Source organism: Panthera leo, chromosome B3 (assembly GCF_018350215.1).
Source record: "Panthera leo isolate Ple1 chromosome B3, P.leo_Ple1_pat1.1, whole genome shotgun sequence".
NCBI lineage: Eukaryota > Metazoa > Chordata > Mammalia > Carnivora > Felidae > Panthera > Panthera leo.
Genome location: NC_056684.1, coordinates 61844910 through 61858883, shown reverse-complemented (window position 1 = coordinate 61858883; position 13974 = coordinate 61844910). Strand labels below are relative to the sequence as shown.

Here is a 13974-nt window from a genome sequence, read left to right as displayed (position 1 = left end):
AGTTGAGAATTTTTTCCCATTTGAAGGGGTCTGTCTGATAAGCTTCTGATAGCACTGGCATAGTTCGGACTCCATATACAAGAAGCAGGAGATTATATTCTAGTGCAATCCCAACTCTGTCATCTGTCTAGCTCATAATGTAGGCAGGGAAAGACACATTCGTCTGTTTGTTTCATTTTGCCTAATATTAGATACAGGTGTTAAAATGATGGTTACTCAAATGTTGAACCTAAATAAAACTCACTGCTTCCTACTGACTCACAGTTGTAGGGTCTGGAAATTCAAGGAACGTTCCCCAAAGAAAGTCATGTATTTATTAAGCACGTCTAGTACGGTTAATGGTGAAAATACCCTTCTTTTAGAGCTAAGGTTTCCAAAACTATCACACGATACTGCGAGTGCTAAAACAACTGTCCACAAGTTCAACAAAAGATTTTAGAAGTAATAAATCAGATACATCTACTGATTTTTTTCACTAGAAGGTCACTATAAAATATACGGTGTCTGGGATCTCACGTCCATTGGGTCCGCTAGAAGAGCTGTACCTCTACAACTCAGAAGACCAAATCATTACACGTGAACATACTACAGCTCTGGTTGGACTCTAAATCACAACTCTGTACAAGGCAATATAACAATCAGCATAGTCTTAAATGTTCATATCCCCTTACGGTCAGTAATTTCCCTTGTTTGAATTTGTATTAAGAAAACTAAAATGATGACAAAGTTTTGTAAACAAAGATACTCACTCAACATTTTAACAACAGAAATACAGTATAAATATCCAGTGTAATGAAATATTAGTCATTGAAATTTATTACAAAGATTTTTTAAATGATACATAAAGATGTTTATGATATAATGTTAAGGGGAAGGAATCAGGAAACACAATCATATCTATAATATGGTTATCAAACATGTGAATATAACCACATACATATTAAAGACTAGAGGGATATATCTAAGAGTTGAAGCTTTTACATTGGAGTCGGCAAGAACAAAGTAAAATATGTTTCATTTGATTTCAGAATCAAGAAAAGATGAAGATCAGCTGGCACAAAATTTTTTCTAGGGCAGGATGATTAACAATATGATGGGGTTGAGAGGCACTACGGTTGACCCTTGAACAATGCAGGGGGTTTAGGGGCACCAACCTCCTGGCACAGTAAAAAATCTGGGTATAACTTTTGACTCCCCCCAAAATTAACTATGAATTGCCTACTGTGGACTGGAAGCTTACCGATAATATAAGCAGTTGATTAATACACATTTTGTATGTTATGTGTATTACATATTGTAATCTTACTTAATAAAGTAAGCTAGAGAAAAGAAAATGTTATTAAGAAAATCATAAGGTAGAGAAAATACATTTACAGTAGTGTTTCATATTTATCAAAAAAATCCATGTATAAGTGGACCTATGGAGTTAAAACCCATGTTATTTGAGAGTCAGCTGTACTATGGATATACATGTCTCAAATAATCAATTTAAAAATCTGCCCATAGCTTCTGCTAGGTAAGAAGCTAGGTTAGGCCAGCCACACACAGTTGCTCCAAGGTAACAAACTCAAATAGGTCCAAAGCAGATCTTCCCCTCCACTGTCGGCCAAACAGCCACTTTAATTCACATGTATAATTTCAACTTAGGAGTTACTGGCTTGAGTACAGACTGTAAACCAAAACAGGGTTTATCTTACCTGTGCTTCATTATAAAGGAGCAAAATTTTCAATCACAGGGCACTCTATGTTGAACTATGAATTTGTTTTATGCTAAGTTGTTTTACATTAAAAAAAAAAAATTCTTTTTTTAATGTTTATTTTGTTTTTGAGAGAGAGAGACAGAGCATGAGCAGGGGAGGGGCAGAGAGAGAGGGAGACACAGAAGCCAAAGCAGGCTCCAGGCTCTGAGCTGTCAGCACAGAGCCACCCAGACACCCCAAAATTGTTTTACATTTGAAGTAAACCATGCTTTAAAAGTGAAATGAAAGAAATTAAAAATAGTAACCTAAATACAAATGGCTATGTGCCTAATTTTCTTCCCAAGAATTCAAAAGTTAAATATTAATAGACTACAACAATTAAAGCCCAGAAATGCACAACTGTTGTGATTTACAGCAGCACATTAAGATCTACTCTATTCTTTAGTTATCCAGGTCTAGGGAAGAAAATATAAGGGTGGAGTTTAGCAGCCTATTAGTAGCTAGTGGAGCTTCGCTTTTAGGGAGCAGTAACCAGACTCTGCTTATTACATGAGAACCTGCACTTAGGATAATTATGGCTCTGTAAGCCATCAGCATCCAGCAGGCAGTACTTGAAATTTCATAGGCTCATTATCAGGTGGGAGAAGTACTGTAACTGAGAGCTGCCAGCTGAATAGATTGCACATCACTGCAATTTGTCATACTGCACTGTATTATGTATTACTACAATGCTAGAGGGAAAGCAGGAAAAAGGAAGGTATTTTTCTTTAAATTTACACAAAAGAGGTAAGCAAAACAAACCAATAATCAACTATAAGTCAATATCCAGAGATAGCCATTGTTAACATTTAGAATATAGCCTTGTGGACTTCTTTCTACACATACATTTTCCACATAAAGGAGGATCTTGGTTTACACTCAGAAATCATTTCTTTTATTGACCAAAGAAAAGGGTGCTGATTTGGTAAAAAGGTATATTGTGAATAAAGGAATTATCAAGTATTCATTTTTTTCTCTCCCGCACATATAGATCTGAACCACTATAAACAGATTTAGCTACCTCTTAAAATGGCAGAACACAACTGCTTAACAACCTGAGATATGCTGACATTTCTTTTAAACTCATCATCTTAAGCATTAGAGGTAAATCAAACGCGAATTTCTGTAATTCCCCTTAACATTACCTGTTCTGAAAATCAGCAACCATGTCCCGCCTCTCTGAGATCTTGGAGGAACCATCAAGCCTCATGTAGGTATGCTTCTTGTAAACCATGTATTCCTGCCAATCAGAGTGAAAACATGTAAGTCTGAGGCAAATTACTGTATTCTAATTCCCACAACATCTACCTACCTACCACCTCATCCATACTGGGGGCAAGTCATCATGTCCAAAATGAGAGACTAATCTTAAAAGTACAAGAATTTAATTTGTAAATGAATTTATTGCCAATATGTGAAAATTGAGGGTAACATGAAGAGTATAGCCACCCTCAGTTTCAACTTGGAAACTAATCTTGTTCCTGCAGATTTCAGTAGGTTTCATGAAAACAAAACAAAATGCAATTTCCAAACAAAAATGGCCTTTCAGTCAGCAGCCAGATGTTTCTCACAGCTATAGAATATCCAGTTTTCTTTCCATAAGTAACACTCACCCTAGTGCTTTTCTCCCCAACATATCCTTGCTGACCAATATCCTTGAATTTACAGCCTAAGTTTCCTTCTCCCAGCAGAGCATGCATCATTGTTAAGGGAGGCCTAAGCATCAGAGTGAACAGAAGACAAGGTAACCTTCCATGGCAGAGAATGTTCTTAACATCATCTAGAAAAGGAATTACAACTTTTAAGAATAGAGAAGAAACTTCAAGAGATGCAATGGAGAGAACATATTGCCATTCTTAGAAGCTGCAATTCTTCTTACAGATGATGGCCAAATGAGCACTGATTTCCTCTTTCTTCACCCCTAATAATATGGATTACACTTCAGAAAGTCCATCTGTAGAGGAACCATTATCAGAAACTCAACACAGCTGCTTATTTGTAAGAAATACCATGAAACAATGATCAGTTCTAAAGTAACTTTCCCTACTGAAAAAGACTAGTTATTTCCACATTTGGAAGATGTCTGTATTAATTACTTTCCTATGGTTAAATGTTCTTTTATTTCAATATTCTCATAGGTAGCTCATATCATACCTGGCTGGGTACTGCAGCACACAAGGTTGCTACAGTTGGGTGCAGTTCATGTAGTGAATGTGGTAGCCTACTCTTAGAGCAAGTGAATACGAAAAACCCTTGGCTTTTTCGTATTGGCTTGGCAGAGGACTCTGGCTATGGTACCTATGAGGTGAGGCTGGTCAACAAAATAGACAAGCTCACTGAGGCACATATCTTCATTGTGCTTTGCATATATTTTTACTATTTCTTTGTCTCAAGTGATTCTTCAAGGGCTTTGATAATCAAAGAGGGATAGAACATATTCAGTCAAAGAAGAGCTTCAAGTTCATATTTAGTGGTACGGCCCTGTTGGAACTGGATTAATGGCAGAAGAGTAGCGGGTGTTTTAGATAAGGAGGGATTCAGGAAAAAAATGAAAAAATGAGAGCACGATGATAGTCTTTAGAGGCTCACTATACCTTGGCAGCTAATACAGTCAGGGATGCTGCCATCCAGAAAAACCAAATAACTAGATTATACACACATGTATCCCACAGGTTGGACTTTAACCACAAGGTAGGCTTTCTGCACAGGCAATCTTGCCTTCTGAACCAGAACTTCTAACCTTAGTGAGAGCACTGATGAATGAAATATTCTTACAGATCTTGCTGTTGACATCAGTTATGTGTCAAGGTCAACACAACACCAGAGATATTAATCCTAGACCATATTCAAACCAACACTGACGACAGAGCTTGTTACTGAGGCAAAAAAAGTGAATCTTTTCCGTTTACTGCTTTAAGCCTTTGCTCTCCCACTCAGGGAAGCAGTGGGATTTCAGAAGGCTTAGATGAGTTTAGATCTGATTTCAGTAAACAGCTTCAAAACAAGTAAATGGACATGGAAAAAGCAGTTAAATGAAGAATACAGGAATGTCTACATCCTTATACCACAGAAAAACAGCTAAAAGATAAAGGCGGAGATAAAAAAGCAATTCAGTATTTTCTTCATTCAAAAATTCTGGCTATACCAAAGCCATTTTAGATGTCTAAAATTCTAGGTGGTTTAGAAAAGATACATAATCTGGAAAGAAATGCCTCATTTCTTCCAACCACTAATTTCAAGACCTGTGCCCACTTCTATTCTTAGTTCAGTTTTTCTATGGTCTTAACAACATCTAATGATTTAGTATAAAATTGAATTCTATTTTGTTAAATCGAAATACAAATTCTAATAATAAATGGTTTGATAAGTAACTCCAGCACTTTTGAAAATTTATTTAAAAAAAATCTACCTCCAAGGGCACCACAGTGGCTCAGTTAGTTGAGCAACCGACTCTTGATCTCAGCTCAAGTCTTTATCTCACAGTTGTGAGTTCAAGTCCCACAATGGGCTCTGTGCTGAGCATAGAGCCTACTTGAAAAAAAATCTACGTCCAAGAAATATATATGTACGCTATATATCTATTTCCATTTAACAATCTCTACATCAAAATGTTTTCTTCTTTTTCTTTTTTAATTTGAGAGAGACAGACAGACAGCATGCGAGCAGGGGAGAGGGGCAGAGGGAGAGAGAGAGAAAGAGAATCTCAAGCAGGCCCCAAGTAGAGCCTGACATGGGGCTCGATCCCATGACCCTGGGATCATGACCGAAGCCAAAATCAAGAGTCAGATGCTCAATCAACTGAGCCGCCTACGTACTCCCATCACAATGTTTTCTAAGATTCATTTTAAACATTCCCAGTCATGCCCCAACTCTGTACTTTATGCCCATGTCTGAGGGCCACTGCTGGCCGATTTCCACTTGCTGGATGACTGTTGTGGTTTGTAGGAACTATGTCATGCTTAGCACTCCTGTGCATTAAAGAGGGCTACAGGACAGAAAGACCAACCATTATCCAGTCCTTCCTTATACATGGTACTCTGTATACACCAAGGTATCTCTCACTCAAGTCCCTTTTGGTATTTAGGAAAGACTTAGAAAATGATCCACCAGAATGATTAGCTTTCCTAGAGCCTTGTAAAGCAATTCTTTTTGTTCCACTAAAAGAAGCAAAGACAGAAGGGAAACCAAATATAGACCTTCTTTCTCTTCCAGAGGTCTCATAATTTAGTATCCTCCTTTATAAACAAATATGAACATTAGTACTCTCAAGTGGATTCTTGTGGATCACTAACTACCAACCAAAGTAAATTCTAATACTGCTTAAACTAATAAAATAAAAAATATGGCTTTTAACATTTAGGAAGTCTCGAGAGCTATACAATTCTAGCAGATACTATTTTTAAAAATTATTGAAGAAGCCAAAGGGGTTATGGACAAGATGTACTTTTGGTATTTGAGCAGTGATTCTCAACCAGGATTAAAAATACATGTGCCTGGAACCACCCCAGAAATTCAGACTCTGTAGGTCTGGGCTAGGGCCCGGAGTGGTTTTTTTGTTTGTTTGTTTGTTTGTTTTAAAGCTCCAAAGATGAGTGCAATAGATAACCTGTATCTGCAGCTGAGAACCACCACTACAAAAAGAAGGCAGAACATGGTCCCTTACAATCTTGCTATTGCAGCATGGTCCTCAGAGAAGCAGCACTTGGAAACACCAGCAGTTTGTTAAAAATGCAGAATTGAGGGGGGTGCCTGGGTGGCTCAGTCAGTTAAGTGTCCACTCTTCTGATCAGGTCATGATCTTGCAGTTTGTGGGATCAAGTCCTGTGTCTGGCTCTGTGCACAGAGTGCACAGCCTGCTTGGGATTCTCTTTCTTATCTCTCTGTACCTCGCCCCCCCCCATAAATACATAAACATTAAAAAACAAACAAAAAATGCAGAATTGAGGGGGGGCGCCTGGGTGGTTCAGTCAGTTAAGCACCCAACCTCTTAATTTCAGCTCAGGTCATGATCTCATGGTTTGTGAGTTTGAGTCCTGCATCCAGTTCTGTGCTGACTACGCAGAGCCTGGTTAGGATTCTCTCTCCCTCCGTCTCCCCCACCTCTCTCAAAAATAAATAAACTTTTAAAAAAGTGCAGAATTGAGAGATCCATCCTATAACTAATGAATCAGAATTTGTATTTTAACATGTATTACCTGGGGAGCCTGGGTGACTCAGGTGGTTAAGCGTCCACCCTTGGCCTAAGCCATGATCTTGCGGTTTGGGAGTTTGAGCCCCACATCAGGCTCTGTGCTGACAGCTCAGAGCCTGGAGCCTGCTTTGGATTCTGTGTCTCCCTCTCTCTGCCCTTCCCCTGCTCACACTCTCTGTCTCTCTCTCTCAAAAATAAACATTAAAAAAAATTTTTAAATATGTTATTTGTAAGTACATTTAAGTTTGAGAAACACTGTTGTGGATCATATCCTATACTATCTTAAAAACCCTGGAACTGTTTTTTTCCAAGCAAAATCTTATATGAAAACCTCCTAATATAAAATAGATAAAATGCATTATTATTCTGGTTGATGAAGAAGGGGGAGTCTAGGGCCCCACCTGCTTCATCTCTACCTAGGAATTCTGTCCTCTACCGGACCCCACCAATTTGAAAACCACTCTTAGAATACACATCGAGAAGACAGGTCAGTTCTGGATCATATCTATAAAGCCACATTTAAAACAGTGGCTACAGGGGCACCTGGGTGGCTCAGTCGGTTGAGCGTCCAACTTCGGCTCAGGTCATGATCTCATGGTCCATGAGTTTGAGCCCCGTGTCGGGCTCTGTGCTGACAGCTTAGAGCCTGGAGCCTGCTTCAGATTCGGATCTCCCTTTCTCTCTGCCCCTCCCCCCCTCATGCTCTGTCTCTCTCTCTCTGTCAAAAATAAATAAACATTAAAAAATTTTTTTTTAAATAAGAAAATGAAACAGTAGCTGCGGAGGTATCGGCATAACTCAAAATAGCTTCAGCAAGTACCTCTCCTTTAAAGTATACTAAATATAAAAGCAAACTTTCACACACCCAAAGATGTATCACAAAGGGACTAGGTTCATCCTGAAGCAGTAGTGGTAATGATGATGGCTAGCACTTAACGAACGTTTACTAAGTGACAATCACTATGCTATACATTTTACCTGGTTTTGCGTATCTAATCCTCACTACAGTAGCCTTTAAGGTAGGTGTTATTATCGTCCCTCCTATTTTACAGATGTTAAGTCTCTAAAGTTACACAGGCAGTGGGTAATGGAACTCAAGTTAATTGGTGCCAGAGCCTCTGGCTTAACCCCTGTACTGCTTCTCACATGGAACAGTACGGGGGAAAAAGGTGGTGGTGGTGTGTGAGGGAGAAGCCATGTAAGGTTCTTTTTTTTTTTTTTTTTTAAGTTTTTATTTTTTTTGAGGGAGAGCCTCTCGGCAGAGAGCCTGATGCAGGGCTTAATCCCAGGAAACGTGTGATCATGACCTGAGCTGAAACAAAAAGTTGGATGCTTAACCGAGCCACCCAGGTGCCTCTATATGGTTCTTAAACATGTTGTCCATAACCTCCATCCATTATCATCATAAAGAAAGGATAACTGGGCATTTGAAAAACTAAAGGCAAATGTTTATATATCCCTAACATGAATCTTCCATTCTGAGTCTTTTCTATTTCAAAGTTGCCTCTGCTGTTCATTTAAACCCAATTTCACTTTCCCAAAACAATTTGGGGGAAAGACTTGGTATGATTCACAAACCTGCAGACCTGGCCTAACTTTATTTTTCTGAACATGCCCCTTTCCATCTTTGGGGCCTAACACCAGCAAAAAGTAAGGCTCATCTCAATGTCTATTACAACCTATTGTCCAAGCAAATTGCAAAATGAGTGAAATATGGCAGCCATCCTTCCCTTATCTAATACAAAGAGTCTTTTGGAGCAAGACCTAATCACAAGGGACACATAGGCCCACCATAATCTGCTTTCATAATACTTGTGTTACTCCCTTTTCTCCTACACCACATGATCCAATCACACTGAGCTAGTCCCCACAAATGTCTTGTACCTTCCCATCTCTGTGCCTTTGTACACCTGGCTTCCTTAGTCTGGAATGTCCTTCTCCCTGATGGTTGAAATTCTATTTAAGTTCAGTTCGGATGTCACTATCTATGTGAACCCTTCTTCAAGTGACCCAGTTAGAAATAAATGTATCCCTTTTGCTATCTTCAGCTCCGTTTATGCTTCAATTTGGCCACTGGTATCAGGGTACACTTGATAGTTGTGTGTGTGTGTTGTATGTGGTATATATCCTCCACTAGATACACTCCTCGAAATCAAAGATCACGTTTAACTTACATTCACATCTGCCTAGCACGATGCCTTGCTCATAGTCAGCATGGAAAAGAAATGAATGAATGAAGCAGAATAAACATAGTGTGGTTGTAAGCTGACACATTTCCTTCCATCATTCCTAAAACGTAATCAGAATGCTTGATCCCAATTTGCTTTTCATTCCATGGAGCAGCTTTAGAATACCCAGCTTCCCAGTATGTTTAGAATCACAGCTCCCAAAGGTAATTTGGGACTTCTAAGAGAAGCCAGCTCATAAATGATAGAACATCTATTAAGGATGAATCCTCCTCTAGGAGGTACTTGCTGACTGGGCAAGTTACACAACCTAGTGTCTTAAATGTCATCATTAGCTATAGATTATCTGGATTTAATACTGTATTGCACTATTTTAATGTATTGGTGCAGTTCAAGATTTGTCTGGGTTACAATACTTAACAATTACACCACATACAGCACCAGCTGGCTGACCTGTTCCAAATACTTTTGTATTGCATAGAAAATACTGAAGCTTATTTCCTTAAAGTACAGACTCAGTTGCTTGATGTAACAGGAATGAACCTCAAATGAGACAACCCAAAGATGATGTAAGTCATCTGTAGTGAGTTAAAAGCTTTCGGCAACTATCAGAATATGGTGGTGGGGGTCGGGGAGTTTCCAAACTAGGGTAAAAATGGTGGTGGCAGGAAAAGTTTTGTTTGACATACAGGTGGATGCCATCATCCTAACTGCAAAGGGGCCATGTCTGTTTCCCCCCAGTATCCTCACCAGCAAAGACCTTACAGGTGATTCAGTAAATATAAAATAAATCCATAGCACAATATTTAGTGATCTAAAATATTCTCCCCTATCCAAAGCTTTGACTTTTGCCTGTGGCACACTAAAAACTTCTGGCCCTGGAAGTTTAGCAGCCTGCTTTTTTATCCCCTATCCAGAAATGGTATTTGGATACCATGGGAAAGAATAAAACATTTGTGAATATAGAATTCTCCTTGGAATAAGATCTGATATATTCACAAGAAACTTAAAGTCAGATTTTTGAGCAAGAGAAAGAGTCTATCAGTCACTTCAAAAAATACTGAGCAAATACTAAGTGCCCAGAACTAGTATTTCTCACAAAATACAAACCTGGTCATACAGAAGTATGTGGATTTTTACTGTCTTTTGGTTCTTCTGAGTCCTAGAAACAGTAAAAAAGATAGCCAAGGCTAAGGCACAGAACAAAAAGCCCAAAGAGGCTGTTGGATGAAAGAGATGCTGATGTGCTCCACAGTTACAAAACAGAGCTTCAATGCCCCCAATGTGAGTTTCCATGTCTTGCTCTACTGAAAGCTTTTCTTTCCCTCTTATATACAAGGTGTAACATGCTATGGTAAAAAGAAAATGCTGGGGGGGGGGGGGGGTGCGGGATTTTTTTTTAATCTAAAACTAACCAAACAAAACCTACAACACATTAAGAATGAAGAAGGAAGGCAAAGGTCAAGGTACTTTTTTTTTTTAAAGAAAAGGTCAAGTGTACTCAAGGGAAAAAGCATTTATGCAGATCGGAAGGGCCTTTCTATAATATGATCCTCAGCGTTCATGTGCCAGGTCACGTTTTTTAAAACTTTTTTTTTTAATGTTTATTTATTTTTGAGACAGAGAGACAGAGCATGAACGGGGGAGGGTCAGAGAGAGGGAGACACAGAATCTGAAGCAGGCTCCAGGCTCCGAGCTGTCAGCACAGAGCCCGACGCGGGGCTCGAACTCACGGACCGTGAGATCATGACCTGAGCCGAAGTCAGCCGCTTAACCAACTGAGCCACCCAGGCACCCCTGCCAGGTCACGTTTTTAAAGCTGATACACGGCTATGGGGCACCTGGATGACTCAGTTAAGTTTAAGCAACCGACTTCAGCTCAGGTAATGATCTCATGGTTCATGCGTTTGAGCCTGCATTGGGCTCTGCAGTGATGCAGATTCTCTTGAATCTGCCCACTTGAGATTCTCTCTTTATCCCTCCTCCACTTGCATTCTCTCAAAATAAATAAATAAACTTAAAAAAAAAACCTGATATGTGGTTCTAACGAATGTTTACAGTGAAAGCCCTTTTTTTTTTTTTTTTAAACGTTTATTTATTTTTGAGAGACAGACAGAACATGAGTGGAGAAGAGAGGGAGACACAGAATCTGAAGCTGGTTCTAGGCTCTGAGCTATCAGCACAGAGCCTGACATGGGGCTGGAACCCACAATCCATGAGACCATGACCTGAGCTGAAGTTGGACATTTACCCAGCTGAACCACACAGGCGCCCCTACAGTGAAACTTCTATTATGACAATGACTTAAAAACCCATGATACTCTTTGAAAAGGTAAAGAAATATAGACCTAATCCTGTATTGTCCCAAGAACCACAATAGAATCATATATATTTTTCACAATAGGATTATATTTCAATAAATGGTTAGACATATATAAAACATCGTGGACATTTTAGTTCTATGCCCACAAAATAGATTTAGAGGATTAACCTCCTGAAATACAGAATGTGGTTCACTGGAGTAAAATAATATAAAAACAAACAGAAAAAAGGATAATATAGTATTAAGGAAGTCAGATAAGAGTTTCATTTTAGTTTTTTCAGTAAAACATGTAAACAGTCGCAACATTTTCTGGCTTCATCATCCTAGAGGCATGTTACCCATACAGCTAAGGAATGTTAGCAGTTATGAAGTTCAGGCTTTGAACTTGGTTTTCCCTAATTTAGAATTCCCCAAACAGAGATGCAACTACATTTAGAAGAGGTTCTCAAGCTGCCATGTTTGCAAAACCTACCCACAATACCCACATCCCCCCAACCACTCCCAAAGCCCTGCTGCATTACAGAGAGATAGGAAGTGACTCTATTGGGTAGGGTTTATAGCACTCATCCTTAACAAAACTCACTATCATACTCTGAATCACTTATTTTAGTAATATTTATGAATACCTATAAGTGTATAATATACAGAATGAGGAACTACAATGTAGGACTGTACCACATTTAAATCATCTTCATCTACTAGAGCTAGCTTATTTTTTGGTAGCTTACCCCACTTACCCTTGGCACTTTCCTAAAAGCAACTTTTAGGACTCTATAACATACTGGCATAACCTTGGGGAAAAAAGATCATCATTTTCCCTACAAAATCTTTAGCATATTACTTTTTCTATAATTCATAGCAGTACAGTATCACCACACCTCATCTATGTTTCCCTGACTCTTCAGGACAAGGCAAGTGCACTTTATCTAAAAGAGCCCCAATAAAGTAAAGTTACTCATCTTATTTTGGCTATTGGCATCATTTTGAACAGAACATTAAAGATACAGGTAGTCCTTTTATTTTGGATTACTGCTGTTAAGACCCTTAACATAAGTTAAGATCTGCATCAAACAACTGCTTAATTACTTCTGTTATACTGACTTACACCCACCAACATTTTTCCATCATATAGAAATAGGTGACCTATTCCATAGGACAAACCAGAAAGTTCAACCGGTTGAAAGCAATCAAGGGGCTGAACACTGTATTAAATGCCAGACTTAGTGATTCAAGTTACCTCGAATATCATTTGTTAGGTCTCTTGCTAAAAGATGTTGCCAGATTATTAAAAAGACCACAAAAATACTACGACAAAATTCAGCAAGCCAGGTCTGGCTTCCAAAGAACCTAAAACTTCTTCGCTATGCTACCTTTCATTCCATCTGTGCTGATATGATCCCTAGTCCCTTATTCCTAGATAGGGATTATCATGGTCCAATACTCCCTGGGGTAGCAGGGTTAGAATATGCAGCCTTAGCAATGTAAAGCCCATGGAAAAACATGAGAAAATTTATACACTACTTACATCCAGGTGCTTTAGCCTCCTGGCCAGTGGCTATCCAACTTTCTGGCTCTAAACACTAATCCTGGTAGTTTGTGATTATTTGTCCTCACTTTTACTCTCCTGTTTGATCTCCATGACTTCCTCTCTCTTAAGTAATTAGTCTCCACTGAGACAAAAAAGCAGAGAGAATGTCAACCTGGAAGCAACTAAAGAAACAGAGGCCGCCATATACAGTAAGACAAGCTGTATCTTTCACCATAACCCTACAGTTGTCAACTTTGGTTGCATATCAGAATCACCTCATAAGCTTTCAAATATCCTGATGCCTAGGCCTCATTCCAAACTTATTAAATAAGAATCTCTGAGGATGGGACAAGGCATCAGTATTTGTTAAAGCTCTTCCAAGAGAATGAAGTATGTATCCAAGTTGAGACCACTACATTAACTCAGATTGAATTGCTGTTCTCTGGCTTTTTACTTAGAAAACTAATCCTAAATCTTGTTTTCCATATAGAATTTCAGAGGACTTTTTTTTTTTAACGTTTATTCATTTTTCAGAAAGAAAGGAGAGACAGAGCGCGCACACCATCAAGGGAGGAGCAGAAAGAGAGAGGGAGACACAGAATCTAAAGCAGGCTCCAGGCTCCAAGCTGTCAGCACAGAGCCCAATGCGGGGCTCAAACTCGGAAAAGGCAAGATCATGACCTGAGCTGAAGTCAGAGGCTTAACCGACTGAGCCACCCAGGCTCCCCATCAGAGGACTTTTTAAGTAATTCCTAGGCTCTGATCTACTTTAACATTAGGAAATTTGTTCTCCACTAAAGGAAGGAGTAGGGGGTGTTCTACTTCACTTGTGTAGGGAAGGAGGTAAAAGTCCTTTGTATATTCTCACATCTGCCAGGAGCTGCTTCTTCTCCCTTTATAGACACTAAAATCACAAAGACAAATTCTAGGTTCCTATTAGGCAGGACTGACATGAGTCATAGATATGTGATTCCTGCAAGTGAAATGTCAAGGTGTCCTAGGTCCCC

At 39.1% G+C, this 13974-nt stretch overlaps 1 protein-coding gene across 3 annotated transcripts in view; it reads right to left on the bottom strand.

Annotated features, from left to right (window-relative positions):
- The window catches only part of INO80 (INO80 complex ATPase subunit), a 135726-nt gene that overhangs the window by 21552 nt on the left and 100200 nt on the right, over positions 1–13974 (bottom strand). For all 3 annotated transcript variants that reach the window (XM_042942375.1, XM_042942374.1, XM_042942376.1), the window contains one exon: positions 2885–2979. In XM_042942375.1, the coding sequence (XP_042798309.1) occupies positions 2885–2979 (95 nt within the window). The remainder of the gene's footprint in view (positions 1–2884; positions 2980–13974) is intronic.